The following is a 21,323-nucleotide window of genomic DNA, read 5'->3' on the forward strand; positions in this document are numbered from 1 at the left end:
ATGCATCATCATCCAACTTTCTTATTGATCAAGAGAGTCAATGTGATTTGAGTCATTAGTACTAGTGTGAGTGGCATGGATAATCCAAAAATACTAGATTTTTTGATAATTTTAGTCTTCTTTTTATATTATTTATTGTTAAAATCCAAAAAATTCAAAAAAGCTTCTAGATTAGGATGGCATGCAAAAATTAAGTTACTTTTTCAGCTACTTATGAGATTTTTCATAAAAAAACAGATGGACAAAATCGTGAGCATTCCAATCGCTGTTGACATTTTGAAAACTGAAGTTTGACCTCGAAGAGGAAGAAGAAGATCTGGGAGATCTGTGAGCAGATAAACTAGGGTTTTAACCCCCTTCCGGAGACAAGGAAGCCATCAGATTTGGGTTCCAAGCAACAAAGAAGGAGCAGTTATTTCTGATCCACGTTTTTGCTCTATGAGAGAAGCTCCAGGAGATCTAATGCTTGGAGAGTGCTTCTGAGTAGTACCAGACAAAGGATTTGAGGTGTTCTATCAATACATATTGATTTGATTCATTATGCTTTGTCATTATTTTGTTTATCTCTTGTGTATTCCTTATATTCTCTTCCATCTCCTATCTCTACTTCCTCTACCTCTGATCCCGGTGGATACGACCTTTCGACAAAAACCCCTCTAACAACAGAAAGATAGGAGGCCAAGAATTCTTTGAGAACAAGGTGGAGTCATCCTTTTGTGGTGACATGTCTATCGACCTTCCAGTGTATGCAGAGTTGTGCTAGGAGATTGACATGGGACCATAGGCTATGTCACGCTGGTATTATCCGCCTACACAATTCGTTGATGAATCACTTATAAGGGTACTCTAGGATATGCATTTTAAGTAACATCATTTTTTTCAGAGTTTTATTACCGTGCTTTGCTTGAATCTTTATATTGATTATGATAACATCACTTTTTGTCTGTGCATGTGACCTTTGATGATATTTTGAAGAGCATGATGAGTTGAGGGATGAGCGATGACAAGTTGTAGGATATATTTACATGTATGTCTCCAGATCAAATGGCTCGATTGGACCAGGAGTTGTCTCTCGGACACCATCAGGCCATTTCGTTATATCTACATTGGCACGCTCTGATGCTTTAGTTTCCAGTAGATGAGGTTGATGGTCCAAAGATGGAGGGAGTGGTTCTGGGGGATACTGCAGAGATGTGGATGTGGTGAGCCCGTAGTCGGCTCATGACATAGGTGCTACTCCTCACTCTCATGCATGTTCGAGAGAGGGTGGCTCATGTGGTTGTTATGGAGGCACCGATGCAGTATCTCCGTCTCATTGTTCTGGTGGAGTTGTGTCACCCGTAGGATTTGTCACACCTCTGGGGATATCTACTTTAGTGAATCTTGCTTTTGCTCAATCGTCCGTAGGTGGCACCCCTATGTGTGCTACTCTGACAGATACGTAGGTGGCACCCCTATGGGTAGCAAGGGCACAAATGGAGGCGAGGGTGGTCCATCATCTTGGGAGTGAACACAATATTAGTGAGTTTGGGAATCTCCCAATTCCCATTTTTTGAATACTAAAAAGGTGGCACCCGGATAACATGCCCAAAAGTTTCTCAAAACCATATGATGTGACCTATCATTAGAAAGCACTTGCAAAATGGAATCTATTGAGCTATAGAGCGCTCGATTTGGAGTTCTAGTGTTCAAGTTATGACAAATCCAAAGGTTTGACCACGTGTCCCAAACTTATGGGAAATTCCCATATTCCCCAATATGGTGTTAGTGGCAGCCACATGACTTATTTAGAGAACTTTGCAAGTGTTTTTTTTGTTCTTCTCACTTTCTTTTTTGCAATATCACTTGTTCTGACAATTGTGTATCTAACAATTGTATTTTGTTCTCTTTGCAGCACTCCATTACAAACCATGATCCCATCGGCCTAAAGACTCGATATATGCAGAGAGACATAGTCTCACTGCATTGATCGATAGATTGTATACGCATGCGGCGGCCCAATAAGTCACTTATCTTTCTTGTCTGTAGTTAGTATTTTTATTAAAATGCATTATATATGGTGGACTGATGTGTAGTTGTTTTTTTTGCTAACTCCATTCGATACTCCCTTGCATTGTCGAAACGAGCTTTCGGATGGTGAGGATCTATAGCTCACACTTGGATTCATGGAGCGTACATCCTCTTCATTTTTTGTCCTGTGATTTATGCAAGCATCTTCTATGTACTATGTTATTATCATCCTTTGTATCTTGCCATGATTCAATGAGTTTTCATCAGCGATCTTGGATTTATTTTATGTTTCAGTCTTGTGGATTCTAGTACATTTTGCACTTATTTTGACGACCACTGTATACTTAACATATAATCCATTTGTAAAATGTAAATACAGCACATAGTGTTACATGTGGCAGGGCAGTAAGCTGCCCTGCCACAAATTTTTTTTCTATGTAACCATCGCTATTCATGTCGCAAATTTACTACATGCATCGCTATTGGCATTGCAATATGTATCGCAAACCATTGCTATCAGCATTGGTATTTGTGTCATTATCAACATCAGTATTTGCATCGTTATTTGCGTCACAAAAGCGATGCAAATAATGATGCGAATAGGAACGCACCAATAGCGACGGTTCTATGGAGATGCTAATACATTGGCATTTAGCAACAACAGGGGCAAATTTTTTTATGAAAATATTCGTCACTTTGAACGTTAGTATGAGGCATGTATCTTGTGGTGGACTTTTAAATTCTCTTAATAACTTTGTAGCCACAATACCCTTATTGATTTTAGAACCCACTCTTAGAAATTCTTGTGGGTAATCAAACAGGTGTCTTCAATTTAAAATTCTTCTCTAATGAGTGTCTTCTTGAAAGCTACCCAGTTAGCATCCTACATGTACAATTCAGTAACTCAAGCTTTCAATTCATGTACAGTGACTCGTACAAAATACTGACTCCATGCAAGTTGACCCACCCCAAAGAACTCCATCTTTTGAGCATAGGTATGCAAATATGCACATACATTCCTACCATTAAACAACTTCATCTCATGCTCTATTTATTGCAAAGCATTCATGACAACAATTTTTGTTTGAGCAGAAACATGCATCACCTGTTGTTGTTGTACATGCATAAGCATGTTTATATTCTGCACTAATTACTACAAAACATCAATAGAAATTGTGCTTGAAGGTTCTTCCATCCTATATCTCCTTCTAATGACCTTTTACATCTGGTTTACCAATGTCAGAGGGGTTTTAGTGGAAAGGCCATATCCACTCGAGATTAGAGAGAGAAGGAAGTAGAGAATAGGAGATAGAAGAGAAGAAAAAGAATAGAAAAGAGGTACACAAGACAAAGACAAAGCTCAATTTTTCAAAGTACCATGAATTGATAGAACCTGTACTCCAAATATTAGCTTCTTCTGTACTACTCAGATTGCAAATCTGATGGTTCCATTGGCTCTGAAAAGGGAGTAAAACTCAGGATACTTGATTAGAATTCTTCATAATCACTTCTTCTTCTTCTCCCTTGTTCGGAGTACTATTTGCTGCCTGAAAATTGCAATCACTTTTTTGGAGGGGTTTTAGTCAAAAGGTTGTATCCAACGGGGATCAAAGATAGAAGGAAGTAGAGAATAGGAGATAGATGAGAAAAAAAAGGAATAGGCAAGAGGTACACAAGATAAAGAGAAAGCTCAATGAATCAAAGCACTATGTATTGATAGAACCTAAAATTCCATATTTGGCACTACTTAGAAGCAATCTCCAAGCATTCGATCTTTTGGAGCTTCTTATAGACAAAAAATGTGCATCAAATAGTAGCTTCTTCTTTGCTGCTCACACCGCAAATATCATGGTTCTATTGTCTTCGAAAGGGGGGTAAAACTCTAGGGCACGTGCTCAAAATTCTTCCAGGTCATTCCTTCTTCTCCTAGTTCGAAGTGTTGTTTGTTGCCTGTAAACTGTGATCGTGCACGTGCACGATTTCAAAAGCTCTTCTTTTTTGCTTGAAATCTCCCAAAACTGGCTAAAAGAGCAACTTTCTTTTTGCATGTCACTCTGTTCTAGAAGTTTTCTACTACTTTTTATGATATTTATAATAAATAATATCCAAAATATCAAAAATAGGCTAAGCTTGTCCAAAAATCTAGTATTTTTGAACCATCCATACCACTGACACTAGCACTAATGACTAAGATGACATTGACTCTCTAAATCAATAAGGAAGCCTGGTGATGATGCATTCCATGTTTTTTCACACTTTGTCTAGATAGTGGCATAAGAGAGTGCCACACGAATTCGCAAGTCCCTTCTTTTTGCATGAGATCTCCCAAAATTGGCTGAAAAACCACTTGTTTTTTTGCATGTCACTCTATTCTAAAAGGATTCTACACCTTTTTAGGATATTTATAAGAAATAATATCAAAAATATCAAAAATAGACTAAACTTGTCCAAAAATCCCATATTTTGGAACTAACCATACTATGGACACTAGCATTAATGACTAAGATGGCATTGACTCTCTAGATTCATAAGAAAGCTGGATGATAATACACACAAGGCTTTTTCATACTATGTCCGCATAGCGATACGACAATGGCCAATCATTTTTATACATATGCTCGACTCTAAGCACACTCCAGTGTGTTTTATTAGTCAAAATTATGAAGCTAATATGGCTCCAATGCATACACTAAAATTTATTACAATTAGGTGATAGTACATGATCTCTAGCATCTCTACAATTAGGTGATAGTATATTATTACCTCTACACTAGTCACATTCTTCTAACATCAAAGCATATGGGCATTACAATTCATTGATATACAATTTTCCATTAATCTTTCATTAAACTCTAATGGACTCATTGTATATTTTTATGATTATAGTCAAGTAATGTGACTTAATTTTCATAGGATAGATATAAAAATTTGATTAAAGATGTGACTTATTTAGTGCCCTTTTGAGTATTTCTTTCTTAGTGATGGGACCTAAAATGGACCGGCACTGGCTATAGCACTAGCCGGACCTCATGCATTCTGTTGGAAACTGCAAGGAAGATGAGAGACGAAAGGAAGAGAGGAGAGAAGAGAGATATGAGACACCAGAAGTGGAACCCCAAAAGTATGTCAACTGAGCACACATGATAGGAATATATAGAGGGGACCTGGGGCACTATACATAGTGCTATATATAGACAAACTATATATAGCTAACACATACGATAGACAACCCCACCACATGGCCTCGCGGGCTAGGAGCATCTAAAACTCACTTTGCACTAAATGCTTATGACGATTTTGCGTTTGTATCCGATATGTAGTCCAACATTCACCTTCCCTTCTCCTTAGAGGGAGATCCCATAACATATAGGCATAATGCCTCGTAATACACACATAGGGAAGCACCTCTCAGCTAATTGCTGCGGCTCCATTGCGACTCTCCTACACCTCGGGGATTGGCCCCAAGATGTGTCGCTAACACATATAACATTCGCACAAACTCCACTCTTTCATAATTCAGTGTTTCAGGAGATTTTGATTTGCCTCAAAAAACATTCCCCAATGAAAACACTCGTCTAAAACCACAGCTTGGGTTTCCTATCCTCTCAGCGTTGGTCAAAGTTTATCAATCAATTACAATGCATTCCAAGAGATACCACGTGACATGCTTGATGCAAGGTGTATGAAGATTGTGCATAACCATTTTATGATTTAAAAAACAACCATGTGAGGTGCGAAAAACAGCCCTTTCATGAATGTTAACTAAGTATTATGTGCTGCGCTGCTTTAGGGACTAGCACCGGAACTTCCGTGCTACTAGTCGCCTATATTTAATTATGGAACAATCCCTAAATGCTATTCACAAAGAGGAAAATAAGAATTTATATCTTTTCAGCAATTAGATTGTCGCACAAATTGTATCCCCCCTCACCGTTTAGGTGTTGCTGCGATGCATAGGTGTAAATGGTTGTTTTGTATCATTTTTATATGTAAAAACTAGTAAACGTGTACTATAACATAAAGTACAAGGCCAAACTGAGGCTTAACCTCATGCTTTAACCTCATCAAACATTCGCATATATAAATCTTATTTTTTCACATTTTTAAAGTGCGAAAACCCCACTTTTCTTTATTTTTTACTATTTTTTCCTATTTATTATTCATAAAAAATAGGTATTTTCTTATTTATTTGTATTGCCTTATTATTTTGACTAAAACTTAATATTTTCTCAGAGTTTATCCCATTTCCACTCCTTTCCCCCAACTCAAAATCGAAAAAAGCCACTAATTTCCATAAAAAATGACATTTTACGGGTTTTAAAGAATTAATAACGGCTCTAAATCATTACGGGTTCTATATTTCTATAGTTACAGCCCTCAAAAATGATGCAAACAAGGTTCTAACAAAAATTTATTGCATATGAACAACATTTGGACCATGAAACATAAAAAACAATCAAATTTCTTTGTAAAATTAGAGCATACCGCGTGTCTTGCGTGTTGCGGGTTTTTTAATAATTATTCTGGGCAGCCCATAGACCGACCAACAACCATTCTTCAGTTCTGAACCTCTTTCTTCATCCTCCTCTTCATCTTGAAGCCATCCGATCACAGCTGGACAAGTATTCTTGAGCCCCTCCTTTTCTTGATTTCTTGCACATGAATTGCCTCTATGCAGGAGAGAGAAAGACTAGTTTTTTATCTCCACAACCAGCAGCCAATGGGGGAGCAGAGACCGGCGATTGGAAGTGTAGATCAAGGGTAGAACAGCCATGAGATCAGTTGGGGGGTTGTTTGTAGGTGTCATAGTCCCCCTTCTCCACAAATAGAAGAATGGTGTCCTCTCAGGCTGCGAAAAAAAACGCCCCCCCCCCCCCCCCCCCCCCCCCCCATTCTCATGAAAATTTTGGGGGGCTCCGTCAAGGGAGCCCCAAAGGTCATAACCTTTGGACTTTCTAAAGGCTATTCCCACTTGACTTTTTGGGCTTGGCCTCTTAGGCACTTCCTCTTCCTCATCCGATACCCGATTCAGGATCCGAAAAATCATGGACGTCTATCTTGAAGTCCTCCACTTCCGAGCATCTCCCAAGGTCTTGTCTATCATGCCAAAAAATTACGAAAATTCTCCGACTGCCATTCACTGGCTCTTTTAAGCACTTTCTGGGCATTGCCGCTTAAAATTGTATTGATTGCCACCGTCGCCTTCGACGAAGTCTATTTTTTCCCTGAAATTCGTAATTTTTGGCTATTTTTAAGCACTTTTTAGCATTAGAAATCATATGTCACTTAGTGATTTAATAATTTCAAAGGAACTACATGAATATCAAAGGTGTGTTTACAAATGGGAGTGAAATATTCTTATTTACATGCAAAGTTGAGAAGAAACCACTAAAAATATAAATGTGTAATGCCTATTGAAATCCTTTTGAATAAAGTCTCTTGAGAAAGACAACTTAGTTTTTGAGATAGTCTTTAAGCTACTCTGTAAGTCCAAATCCTAAAGGGTTTTGGTTTACTTCAAAAACATATTGAGTTTTTGTGAATATTCTACTTAATGCATTTCACTTTTTACATTCAAAAGTGGATCTCACTATGGAAGATCAATTGAATTCACTTTGCATGAAGTACAAAGCTAGATGAAGGATATGTGAAATTAGATTAGGCACCTTCTCTTAGGAGAATGCCACAACTATGACAACATAGTTCACTCATCTAGTCTTCTCTTCAGCTCTCATAAACTTTTGTGAATATAACACTCTATGTGAGATAAGTTCCTTAGGATTGCTATTCGAGAAGAAAAAACAAAGAACAATGTGGCTAAGTAAGTGTCATTTGAGAATGTCTTTAATTTTTAAATGCGCAAATGAACTACAACAAATCTCGAAAGTGCCTTGTGGGAATGAAATATTCCTATTCCCTTATGCAAAGTTGAAAAGAAATCACTACAAGTCTCAATGTGCAATGTTGCATGAAATCCTTTGGGATAAAGTAAAAAGCTAAATGAAGGAATATTTCAATCGTAGGAGGGTTGTAATAATGAAGCTAGGTGAGGGAATATTTCAATCATAGGAGAGTTGTGACAAATCATTGCGCCTTAGTAGTTACTAGGAATTGTTATTCATTCTTTTCTAAAGTACAAATATATTATGTGTTGCAAATAGTTCTTCACACTACTTGTTGTGTTATGGAAAGCATTTATGTGGAGTGAAATTAGTGTCCAAATGTGATGCAAGTAAAACAATGGAGCCTTTGAGCACTTACATCTCATAAGATTCAACAAAAGAAGATTTAAATTGTGGCTATTTCAAATTTCTACAACAAATTAATTTGCTATTCACTAGTAAAGCATGAGAAGAAAACATTCCAAGAAATGTGACCAACATGTTTTAAAAGAAATTGTATGGATTAAGCTAAGTTGGAAAGCATATATCTTCATGATTACAACTGAGGCCAATTTGATGGAAAAAGAGCTTTCTATTGTTTCTGATCAAATCCATCGCAATGAAGTTAATATCAAGCTAATTTTTTTACATGAAAAACTACCTTGATATAGAGGGCATACATTCCTATTGATACTAGTAATTGGATAAACATTGTCACCTCTTTCAATAGCTTGATATAGCTTGCCTTAGTATAATTTGGCTCAATTTTAGTGCATTTTTAGATTTCAAATATTACACAATAGTGTCTTTCTAGTTGAAAATTACTTCAATAAGATTTGACCGTACCATCCAACAACATGGGGAAGGCTCATGATATTTTGGCATTGCATGCACATGTCATTTAAAATACTAAAATAAGGCCCAAGCCACTTATGTGGCTAATTGCAATACTAGTGGTAACCAAGAAGAAAATGTTGAAAGAAGTGTTTTGATAGAGCTTTTTGTTTGGGCCCAAAGTGGACACTTTTTGTAGATGTTGCTATCAAGTGAGAAAATTAATAACATATTTTAGAATCTTTGCTACCACACATAGAGAGTGCATTTATATACAATCTTATATGGAGGGGATGATTGATCATAAAGTCAAAAAACATGCATTGAAAGACACATCAACAAAGAGCTTATAGTGCTTTAGAGTCATATTTGATGTTCATTGAGGCTTGATATAGACACTTAATATATGTATAAGTAAAGTTGTTGTATTAACAGTGTAGACAATATAGCTGTGTAATGTTATTGTATAAATAATGATTGCCCCATAGCGAAAAGAAAATCAAAATTAGTAAATTTTGCAAATAGTATGCCGCAACATGTGTTCATTAATAGAAATTTATTTTCTTATTAATTACTCTAATTGCTATGTCTAATTATATTTTCTTCATTGACAATCTTTATTTTGATGATATTGTCATTTAAGTGATGATTTGATTGCAATTATTGGGATGGTTTCTTGTTACAAATATATGCTATCAAAATGCCATACCTTAATTCAATATTAGGTCTAAATACAAAGGTGCATCTAGAAACATTCTTTTGTAGAGCAAGCTATTCAATCACCATAATATCTCCTTTAGAGATTGGAAATGTCATGTGTGTCATGCTTGCCTCTAGAGGTGAACTTGCACTCCCTTCTTTTGATGCAAGAAGAGTCTATCCAAGATGTTTATGATCTATTGTCCTTTTCTAATCATGTTATGTATAAGTCTAACTACCTCGTAGGAAAATGCACAACCACTTGGCTTCTTTAGATTTGAATCAATTTCTAGCAAATGATTCAGCTCAAAGAACTTACAAGAAAACTTTTGTAGTTTGTATAAGGATCATCTGAATGCAAAGCACACCTGAAAACATTTCATTACCTGGGTTGTCAAGCAAGGTGCATTATTTATTGTGAATCTAGCTCACTTCCGTTTAGTTTTCCCATATTACTTGCAAGCATCCAATACTATTTTACCTTGTATATTATTTCCCTAACGTCTATGTCTTTTGTGGTCTCTTTAGAGAATAGAATGAACCTAGTCCCCCCAAATTGATTGTAGCCCACCAAGTGATTCTAACCGAGTGATGGCTCAATGCTTCTTTGCTCCCACAAGCTTGGACTTGACCTAGTATACAAAACCTTAGTTTCTCCTACTCATTGCCCTTCCAATTTAGCCTATTGAACAACAATTACCACACTTAGGTTGCAATGCATCCATTCCCAAAAAGCAAGGCACATTTTTGTATGTGAAGATGTTGATACATGTAGTAATGTGTATGTAACCTTATTGGAAGTGTGGGCAATATTCACATGTGAACAAAAATGGATGTCCTTTGTTGGTGTTGCACATGCTTGAAGTCACAAGACTTGTCTTCTCATGCCTTATGAATGTTTCCATTTTGAAAAGAATGGTCTAAGGATAATGAGTTTTGCACAAGCTGTGGAATGAAGGAAAGAGATTGTGAGGAGGCTTGGGAAAAAAGAGTTATTAGAAAGAGGGTACCCTAGCGACCATGTTCTCAAGGGCCACATCAACAGCGTCAGGAAATGTTAAACTGGTGCGATTAAGAGGGTGGGAGTAAATGATAGTGGGGAGCATATGAACGATCGCTTCTTGCATGAGGCGCAAGCGGGCGGTCTCATGGTGAGCAATGTGAGCTAGCGCAGAGACAACGTCGACCCGGCCTTGCACCACGTCATCGGCATCGAAGAGGAGAGAGTAGAGGCTACCATTGCGTGGCAGGTGCCACATGTACTGGGTGTAGGCCGAGGACTTGGAGAAGAGGACGGGGATGCAGCCAGCCACGAGGCTGTCGAAGATGCCCTTCCTCGTGGGGCTGTCGCCGGTGGGTTGGAGGCAGAAGACGGAGCTTCGGAAGAGGGCGGTCACACGCTCCGGGCTCCCCGCACAGTCCAGGGCGTCCCAGCCGCACCTCAGCTCGCGGCACACTCGCTGTAGCCTCGGCCCTGCTGCCGCCGCCGCGCCTTCGCACTGCCTCGACAGCACTGCCCGCAGCTCCTTCGACTTCGCTGTCCCTCTCGACGTCGAGCCTACGAACGTGCACAGCCACTCTCTTTTCGGGTGCGCGGCCAGGAGCTCTTCCTGCAATCGATTAATATCAGTCTCTGGATCATTCATCAGCACGATTAATCGACGACTAATTAGCACGATTAATCAATCAGCTGTAAATCCAGCCTAAACATGTATAGTTATCATTAGCTCTGGACCATGGTAATCGTGACCATTATAACTCTCTGTGGTTATTGTATCGGCTCAGTCATAATATAGGCGTAATTAGGGCATGACGCCATTTCATAACTAATTCCTAGATGTGCTCCCATAATTTGACAGTAATCAGTCGTAGTTGGAAGCTCCCTGTGATTACTGTATCGGCTGACCATAATTGAGCCTAATTGCCTGGCGTGCAGCCCTGTTTTCATAATAAACCCCCAGTTTTAGAAGACAACGTTTAGTTGTGAAATTCTGTGTAATTATTCCCATGTCATAGTGCAAAGTTAACAAGGCGGTGCAGTTAATTTTCCTTGTATTTATTACCTGCCACAGCCTCATGTCCTCATCGCTAGAGGGATGGAAGGACGTTGGATAAGGTACCCCCACCTCGTCCTGTGTCCAGTCCTTCCTCTCGATCAGAAGCTTGGTCACATTCTGGAGCTCAGATATGGAGAGCAGGGAGCTGCCCCATCCATCCAAGGACTCTGGGTTCCGGCTGAAATCCCAGGAGATTCTCCCCAGCACCATGAAGTGAGGGCGCGACTGCCCGAATTTTACCCAAGCAGGGTTCCCGCTGAGCCACCCAACAAGGCGCTGGCTCAGCCTATCGCGCACGTGCAGGTGCGGTGAGAAGAGAGTGAAGGCTGTGTCCATGGCGGCATAGTAAGGTATGTAGAAAACCGTGGCGAGCTCTGCGTCGTCAGTAAGGCACGGGCTGTGCTTGAGCCTCTCGTGGAAGAGAAGCTCCAGAGAGAACTGCTCGGTCCGATACCACGCATGGGGTGGCACCAGCCTTAAGAGGCTGCTGGAGTTACTGACTGCATCAGCACGTCTGCTGTGGTTAGCTGCGGCTGCAGGAGCAATGGAAGGGCCGAAGCCTCCATTTTCGAGCCTCCCGCAGAGAGGAGCCCACTTGCCGGTGAGCCGGCCGCACTTGTCGACAAGGTCCTCATTGTACTCCCGAGGGAGCGAGTAGACGTAGATCCGCTTGCCCTTGCAGCGCCCGGGATTCGAACCTCGATCACCATCACCATCAGCAGAGGATTTTGCGTTCACTCCGGTATTCCTGTACCTCTGGTTATCTCCTGTCAGCTGTGCCTCTGTCCGGGGCCGTCGTAGTCTCACATTAATAAAGCCAAGACGTTCCTGCACGTCGTCCCCGTAGTGAAGTGAATCAAGACCCTTATGATAGCCTAGAAAGCCCAGGAGGAGGAGGATGGCGAGCAAGACTAGTGCAGCAGAAGAAGGATTTATTGAGCACCGTTTCTGGTGCTTTCTAGGGCTCATTAGTTGGCTGATCATGTCATCTACCCTCGGAAAGGGAGGAGTTTCCACTCTTTTGGGCTGCATCGTCATCATCTGCATACTGCCCTGCCGATCAGCCTGCACCGGCTGTGTAACATGGACAAGATTATCGTCTCTGACCAGGTGATATAGCTCAGATACAGACACAGAGACCTAGACAGACACAGAGAGAAAGAGAGAGAGAGAGAGAGAGAGAGGAGGGCGATGAAGTAGAGAAGAAGGAACCAGCAGTTGACGCAAAGCAACGTAGAAAATCGCAAAGAATAAGTGTAACCCGAAAGGCCACGTGGAAGGCTCTGCTTTAATATCAAAATTTACTTTTTTAGCCTTTGTCCTTTCCCTCTCAACATCACACTGTCGGCGATACAAAAACCTTCACTCTTCACTAGCCGGCCAGCGACCATTGAGCTAACAGTTCTTGGACTATCAAACTCTCTTAGGGGGATTTGAACTTCTCGACGACCAACGATACCCACGACAATGATCATATTCAAAGGAAAGCGTGTCAACTAGTCGAGCTAGAAGTCGTCTCTTGACCATTATATGAGGTTACTACATGTGACAACTTTTCTTTGTTTGAAGTTTCCCCTCCTACTCGTCAACAAGTTGGGGTTCACACCATATACTTCACCATGGAATCCATTGTGCATTTCCATCTTGTTGTTGAACATTTCTCTTGTCTTCACCTTTTTTTTATGCCCAATGTGTTGTTTGTCTTGCTCATTTCTCATGGCCTCACATGTATTGTTCTTACTTTACCAATTGCAATAAATAGCAAGTTTTTCAATGGAGCTTGTTCCCTACATATAATAAATAAAAAGATTCCAAAGTTCTTGCCATATCATACAGAACATTTACATGGGCCTATTTGTCAAAAGTAAGTATGAGAGGGGTTTCCCATTATAAGTTTCCCTTTGGAAAACCCCCTACTTTTCACATTTCCATGGAGTGTTTCAACACTCTTAGGGAACCCATGTGTTTGGCAAAACTTTACCAGAATGTAATAGTTTCACTACTCACAATAGGTGATGTATCTCTTTAAAGACCAAATTTGCCAATTGTTCTCACAATCGATATTCCATTCCCAAAAAATGAACAAAGCAAAGCCACTTAGTTCTAGTAGACTCACCAATCTTACCTCACTTATATCATAGTTGAAGATTGTTAATGGTCCCTCTATCTAAGTGGTATACTCCTTAACCCATGGCCATCCCCTCTTTGATCCAAAAGCCTCCCCTCCAAGTCAACCTCTTCAACCATCGCTCAAAGCCAAGAGAATAATAATAAGAATAATAATAATAAGGTGAAGTTAATGTTGATAATAGAGATGAAGCTTCTCCAATTGGTCCCTCATTGACTCCCTCACTCTCTCTCCCTCTCACCCTCTATTCCCTCTGAAGCTATGAAAGCAAGAAGGGAAGAAGAGATGAAAGCAAGGTGAGAAGATAGATATTGTCTCTCACTAATCCCTCACTCTCAAGCCTCAAGCTACAAAGGTTGTAAGCATCTTGGTGAGAAGATAATGAAGAAGAGGTCCAAAACATTTTGTAGACAGTAATAAGAACTTCAATTCATTTTACACATTGTATATTGAGGGCTTCCTTTTGGGTGGGCATCCTCAATTCTCTTACTCTTGTGATTGGTCCTTCTCTCTTTTACATTTCAAGTTGGCTTGTAGTTTTCTTACAATGGATTTGTGTACACAATCTTTATTGTTAAATGAATAGATATTTCCCACAACCTCCACAATAGTTACATATCTTCTAAATCTAACTCAAAAAGATATTATAAATTGCATTGAATCAACTAGGCCCATATTTTTCAAGAGAATACATAAAAAGGTGTATTCATTGGTGGTGATTGAGAATGAACTAATTATTATGCCTATTGGACTTACAATGCTAGGCATAAATACAATGGAATTATGAAACATTGCAACATCCTTCCCTAATATTTCTAGCACTTATAATTCCTCTTTGGTTGGCCCTTGTTGACTTCTTGATGTCCATCTTTGGCCAAATTCTTCCATGATACCTTTATCTTTAATTTAGTACAATTGTGCTCTCATTTTGGATTCACACTAGTGTTATAAGTGAGTCACAAAACTAGCTTAAAATCAACTAATTCGATAATAACTTACACATTGTACATTATTTTACACGTATAGGACTACTCAATTTTAGATTAATAAACATGACATGGTTTTGGATGATCTTATTTCATGTTTTAATTGATTTAAAAGATGACACTATAAATAAGGCCACAAATTTGGTATTTATTATCTTTGTGCCCCTAATTTCAAGTGCTTAAAAAGCTAACATTTTTCTCTTGTTGATAGCAATATCGATGTGGATGAGTTTCATACATATCAAAGTATTATTGACAAAAAGTCCTAAATGTTCAAAATTCTAATCAAAACTCTATGAAAATTATCATATTGTGCCATTTTTTCACAAGGCATTATTAATTTATGCCTCTTAAAAATACATTTTCTTGGCCAAAAATCATCTTATTATATTTTTAAAAAACTCTTATCTTGTTTTGACTACAAATCACTAAAAGAAACATGATCGATAATATATATTCAAAGAGAAATCAAAATTCTAAAAAGTTGTATGAATAATGATAATCACGACTTTTGCTACATATCTAGTGTTAATATTATCCCCTTACTAGTTGGGTGTCAGTCCCATGGTAGTCTCTATCAAAGATAAGGGGGGATATTAAGTCGAAGGCCTTAACTGTGGGGTTTAAGAGTTAAGGGTGCAAAGAGTACGATTAATATCGACATGTAATAAGTTGAACGCATTCACAATGTCATGTAGTTATATATTTAATGAAGGGAAACCATGGAAAAATTATCTATGTAAATATTCTAGATATATACTTATGGGATGCTTACTTAGGATGTGAACATGTTTTTTAAGGTTCAGAGTCATCTCCAAAATAGTATGAATACACATTATTAAGTTTTATTAGCTTAATGACAACTTTGGATGGATCAAGTTACATGGAAGGAGTTATGTTGAGTGCTGCAAGGTGTTGAAACCTAATTTTTTTTTAAAAGTAATGTATTTTAGGAAAAGCGGAATTTTCAACTATTTTGGGATATTTTTTTTGCAATACTACATGTTGATGCATGGGAGATTAGGTTTTTTTTTGTCAATATGAGTACCTAGATGATTATATTCTAAATTCGACTGAAAAAGTCAAAGAGAAAATAAATTGCAGCAAGTTCAAGACATGATTGCTATCCTCAAGATTTTGATATAGGGTTTCTTACTTAAGGCTTCTATTTGCCTACTATTGCTAGATGCTTTGGGCTATCAAAGGGACATTGTTTCTCATTATACTACTGTAGTGGAATTCTTTTGGGTTGCATAGAGTATCCAAGTTATCTTCTTGAAAAAGTTTAGTCTAAAAATCAACTTAAATGTAGTGTTTGTAACACAAGAGTGTAGCTACAATTGTACAAAGTTTTTCAAGAGCAACACACAACATCATTTTGGACCCTTTCTACCTTCCATCTGTCTTAATTCTTTTCTTGAACCCTTATGGTTTGTGGCTGACATATATCCCCCTCTAACATTTGGTAAACGTGACATGAAAAGCCTCATCCAAAATCGCAAAGATAGAAGATGCTATGGGATCTTCAAGTCATGCTTTTGGATCGTCTGATGAAATAAGGCAACTACTTCAATTATTTAATATGCATTTGCAATAGTAGTAACAAGAATAGATATTACAAAATTTCACAAAGTAAGAGTTCATAGAAGTTAAAGCATTGCAAGTAGTAGAGAACTGATTGCAATTATATGATGGCTATGGACTATTTGAATACTTCAAGCTATATGTTGCGAAAATGGAGTTCTTTGGAATACCACCACATAGGATGATCCAATATTTTGTTTGGATCTCAGCACACACAACAAAGATCTATGGAAAATATCCTAATTGGGATGAGTTTAAGAAGGTGATGAAATGAAATTTTTTTCTTAAAGATTCAAGCTTGGTGACCATATGATCTTTTAGAGAATGGATTCATAAGTTCAACAAAGGATTGATAGCTACGAAGCTTCAGTGGGAATTTGAGCTTAGGTTTGACCAATTGGATGCTGCAAAACATGCCACTCTTGAATATGAGAAAGTGGAATTATTTTTAGAGGCTATGGATTTTGCTTTGCAATTGAGTTTGGAGTAGTTGTTTGAAGATAAAACCTAAGAATGGGGTTTAAAAACTAGTTAGCAAGACGAAAAAGATGTTGTTTCTATGCTTTTTAAGAGAGAAAGATGAAGAGCTAGAATGCAAGTTAGATCTGTTACTTTGGTAACTAGTCCAGCAATGGAAGCTATGGAAAAACAGCCTATTCCTATTGCTATACCTATTAGGGATGATGGAATGGATGAATTAATCAAGAGCATGCATGACTTGCAAATCAAGATGGAAAAAATGGAAGAAAATAGTCGGCTTACAAGTTTTATAGGTCCATCTTTTGCTTCTAGATATCCAAATCGTGGAGTCTTTGCCATTGCATGTGGTGTGATAGCACATAACATAAGCGTAAGGGTTGTGATGCCTTTAAAGATGCTGTGTGGAAACATTTAATATTTTGGAGAGATGGGAAGATTTGTGCTAGTGAGACATACTTGCCTATTGCCACAAACTTTGCTAAGGGTGGTATGAAGAATATTTTGGAAGAAATGACGGCACACTCATCGTATGTTTCCATAGATGTGGCATCCTATGGCTTCACCTAAATTTTCTCCTGCACGATGCTTCACCTGGTCTTCCTCCTCCAGTTCTCCTCGTCCAACTCTTCTAGTTCGATTCTTCTCACTTAGCCCTCCGCCTCGTCCAAATTATCAAGGACTTTTGTTTGATCTTGATTTGGTTGGGACTCTCGTCCGATTGCTATGTCTGATTGATCAAGGCATTATTGGCATCCACAGTAGGCAAGGCGTGCCATCCGATTTCACATTAAGGGCCTCATGGTCGTTTGATTGCACTCAAGACTCCATCTCCCTTGCTCGGCTGAATGCTATGCCTCTATCCTCTCTCCGTCTGAAATTGGACAAGTGGCCTCATGGCCTATGATGGGGGAAGGCTTTGCTTCGTCCGAATTCTCAACTTCTCCTCCTCTACCCTCATGACTGACTTAGTCTTGCTATGGCCTCTCAAGGTTCATAGCCTCAAGGCCAAGTTTAGAATCACGTGGCCTTGTGGTCGTTCTTGATCAACTAGGCCTTGCGGCTGATGTTGATGGTGGTCGAAAGAGAGAGAGAGAGAGAGAGAGAGAGAGAGAGAGAGAGAGAGAGGGAAAGAAAAGGATCACATACAAAAACCTTCGCTCTTCACTAGCCGGCCAGCTACCATTGAGCCAACACTTCTTGGACTATCAAACTCTCTTAGGGGGATTTGAACTTCTCGACGACCAACGATACCAACGACAATGATCATATTCAAAGGAAAGCGTGTCAACTAGTCGAGCTAGAAGTCTTCTCTTGACCATCATATGAAGTTACTACATGTGACAACTTTTCTTTGTTTGGAGTTTCCCCTCCTACTCGTCAACAAGCATATACTTCACCATGGAATCCATTGTGCATTTCCATCTTGTTGTTGAACATTTCTCTTGTCTTCACCTTTTTTTTATGCCCAATGTGTTGTTTGTCTTGTCCATTTCTCATGGCCTCACATGTGTTGCTCTTACTTTACCAATTGCAATAAATAGCAAGTTTTTCAATGGAGCTTGTTCCCTACATATAATAAATAAAAAGATTCCAAAGTTCTTGCCATATCATACATAACATTTACATGGGCCTATTTGTCAAAAGTAAGTATGAGAGGGGTTTCCCATGATACGTTTCCCTTTGGAAAACCCCCTACTATTCACATTTCCATGGAGTGTTTCAACACTCTTTGGGAACCCATGTGTTTGGCAAAACTTTACCAGAATGTAGTAGTTTCACTACTCACAATAGGTGATGTATCTCTTTAAAGACTAAATTTGCCAATTGTTCTCAAAATTGATATTCCATTCTCAAAAAATGAACAAAGCAAAGCCACTTAGTTCTAGTAGACTCACCAATCGTAGCTCACTTATATCATAGTTAAAGATTGTTAATGGTCCCTCTATCTAAGTGGTATACTCCTTAACCCATGGCCATCCCCTCTTTGATCCAAAAGCCTCCCCTCCAAGTCAACCTCTTCAACCATTGCTCAAAGCCAAGAGGAGAAGAAGAAGAAGAAGAAGAAGAAGAAGAAGAAGAAGAAGAAGAAGAAAAAGAATAATAATAATAATAATAAGGTGAAGTTAATGTTGACAATAGAGATGAAGCTTCTCCAATTGGTCCCTCATTGACTCCCTCACTCTCTCTCCCTCTCAACCTCTCACCCTCTATTCCCTCTGAAGCCATGAAAGCAAGAAGGGAAGAAGAGATGAAAGCAAGGTGAGAAGATAGATATTGTCTCTCACTAATCCCTCACTCTCAAGCCTCAACCTACAAAGGTTGTGAGTGTATTGGTGAGAAGATAATGAAGAAGAGGTCCAAAACATTTCGTAGACAATAATAAGAACTTCAATTCATTTTACACATTGTATATTGAGGGCTTCCTTTTGGGTGGGCATCCTCAATTCTCTTACTCTTGTGATTGGTCCTTCTCTCTTTTACATTCCAAGTTGGCTTGTAGTTTTCTTACAGTGGATTTGTGTACACAATCTTTATTGTCAAATGAATAGATATTTCCCACAACCTCCACAATAGCTACATATCTTCTAAATCTAACTCAAAAAGATATTATAAATTGCATTGAATCAACTAGGCCCATATTTTTCAAGAGAATACATAAAAAGGTGTATTCATTGGTGGTGATTGAGAATGAACTAATTATTATGCCTATTAGACTTACAATGCTAGGCATAAATACAATGGAATTATGAAACATTGCAACATCCTTCCCTAATATTTCTAGCACTTATAATTCCTCTTTGGTTGGCCCTTGTTGACTTCTTGATGTCCATCTTTGGCCAAATTCTTCCATGATACCTTTGTCTTTAATTTAGTACAATTGTGCTCTCATTTTGGATTCACACTAGTGTTATAAGTGAGTCACAAAACTAGCTTAAAATCAACTAATTCGATAATAACTTTCACAGTGTACATTATTTTACACGTATAGGACTACTCAATTTTAGATTAATAAACATGACATGGTTTTGGATGATCTTATTTCATGTTTTAATTGATTTAAAAGATGACACTATAAATAAGGCCACAAATTTGGTATTTATTATCTTTGTGCCCCTAATTTCAAGTGCTTAAAAAGCTAACATTTTTCTCTTGTTGATAGCAATATCGATGTGGATGAGTTTCATACATATCAAAGTATTATTGACAAAAAGTCCTAAATGTTCAAAATTCTAATCAAAACTCTATGAAAATTATCATATTGTGCCATTTTTTCACAAGGCACTATTAATTTATGCCTCTTAAAAATACATTTTCTTGGCCAAAAAGCTTCTTATTATATTTTTAAAAAACTCTTATCTTGTTTTGACTACAAATCACTAAAAGAAACATGATCGATAATATATATTCAAAGAGAAATCAAAATTCTAAAAAGTTGTATGAATAATAATAATTACTACTTTTGCTACATATCTAGTGTTAATATTATCCCCTTACTAGTTGGGTGTTAGTCCCATGGTAGTCTCTATCAAAGATAAGGTGGTATATTAAGTTGAAGGCCTTAACTGTGGGGTTTAAGAGATAAGGGTGCAAAGAGTACGATTAATATCGACATGTAATAAGTCGAAGGCATTCACGATGTCATGTGGTTATATATTTAATGAAGGGAAACCAAGGAAAAATTATCTATGTAAATATTCTAGATATATACTTATGGAATACTTACTTAGGATGTGAACGTGTTTTTTAAGGTTCAGACTCGTCTCCAAAATAGTATGAATACACATTATTAAGTTTTATTAGCTTAATGATAACTTTGGATGGATCAAGATACATGGAAGGAGTTATGTTGAGTGCTGCAAGGCATTGAGACCTTTTTTTAAAAAAGTAATGTATTTTAGGAAAAATGGCATTTTTAACTATTTTGGGATAATTTTTGCAATACTACATGTTGATGCATGGGAGATTAGGTTTGTTCTAGTCAATTTGAGTACCTAGATGATTATATTCTAAATTTGGATAAAAAAGTCAAAGAGAAAATAAATTGCAACAAGTTCAGGACATGATTGCTATCCTCAGGATTTTGATATAGGGTTTCTTACTTAAGGCTTCTATTCGCCTACTATTGCTGGATGCTTTGGGCTATCAAAGGGACATTGTTTCTCATTATACTACTCTAGTAGAATTCTTTTGGGTTGCATAGAGTATCCAAGTTATCTTCTTGAAACAGTTTAGTCTAAGCAATCAACTTAAATGTAGTGTTTGTAACATGAGAGTGTAGCTACAATTGTACAAAGTCTTTCAAGAGCAACACACAACATCATTTTGGACCCTTTCTGCCTTCCATCTGTCTTAATTCTTTTCTTGAACCCTTATGGTTTGTGACTCACATATATCCCCCTCTGACATTTGGTAAATGTGACATGAAAAGCCTCATCCAAAATCACAAAGATAGAAGATGCTATGGGATCTTCAAGTCATGCTTTTGGATCATCTAATGAAATAAGGCAACTACTTCAATTATTTAATATGCATTTGCAATAGTAGTAACAAGAATATATATTACAAAATTTCACAAAGTAACAGTTCACACAAGTTAAAGCATTGCAAGTAGTAGAGAACCGATTGTAATTATTTGATGGCTATGGACTATTTGAATACTTCA

The 21,323-nt window shown here is 38.0% G+C and overlaps 1 protein-coding gene across 2 annotated transcripts; it reads right to left on the reverse strand.

Annotated features, from left to right (window-relative positions):
• Positions 1–10,408: 10,408 nt before the first annotated feature.
• Positions 10,409–12,703, reverse strand: LOC148010151 (putative xyloglucan galactosyltransferase GT13). Of its 2 annotated transcripts, none has more exons than XM_087673227.1 (2): positions 11,489–12,699; positions 10,409–11,035 (listed from the first exon to the last, which is right to left on the reverse strand). In XM_087673227.1, the coding sequence occupies exons 1-2, from the start codon at positions 12,527–12,529 to the stop codon at positions 10,421–10,423; spliced, it is 1,656 nt and encodes a 551-aa protein (XP_087529353.1). In that variant the 5' UTR covers positions 12,530–12,699; the 3' UTR covers positions 10,409–10,420. The 2 variants fall into 2 exon arrangements, with proteins under 2 accessions (XP_087529353.1, XP_087529354.1); XM_087673228.1 differs by lacking the exon at positions 10,409–11,035 and adding an exon at positions 11,079–11,363 and having other exon boundaries at positions 11,489–12,703.
• Between the last annotated feature and the right edge of the window lie 8,620 nt (positions 12,704–21,323).

The sequence above is a fragment of the Lygodium microphyllum genome, chromosome 30 (genome assembly GCF_053477565.2).
Source record: "Lygodium microphyllum isolate KBCC chromosome 30, Lygodium_microphyllum_v1.1.10, whole genome shotgun sequence".
NCBI lineage: Eukaryota > Viridiplantae > Streptophyta > Polypodiopsida > Schizaeales > Lygodiaceae > Lygodium > Lygodium microphyllum.

What these genes read in the sequence shown, in the direction of transcription:
- LOC148010151 (XM_087673227.1), bottom strand. Translation starts at nt 12,529, where the DNA reads ATGCAGATGATGACGATGCAGCCCAAAAGAGTGGAAACTCCTCCCTTT. An exon ending in AGGACATGAGGCTGTGGCAG is followed by an intron (nt 11,036 to 11,488) that starts GTAATAAATACA and finishes AATCGATTGCAG; the next exon opens with GAAGAGCTCCTGGCCGCGCA.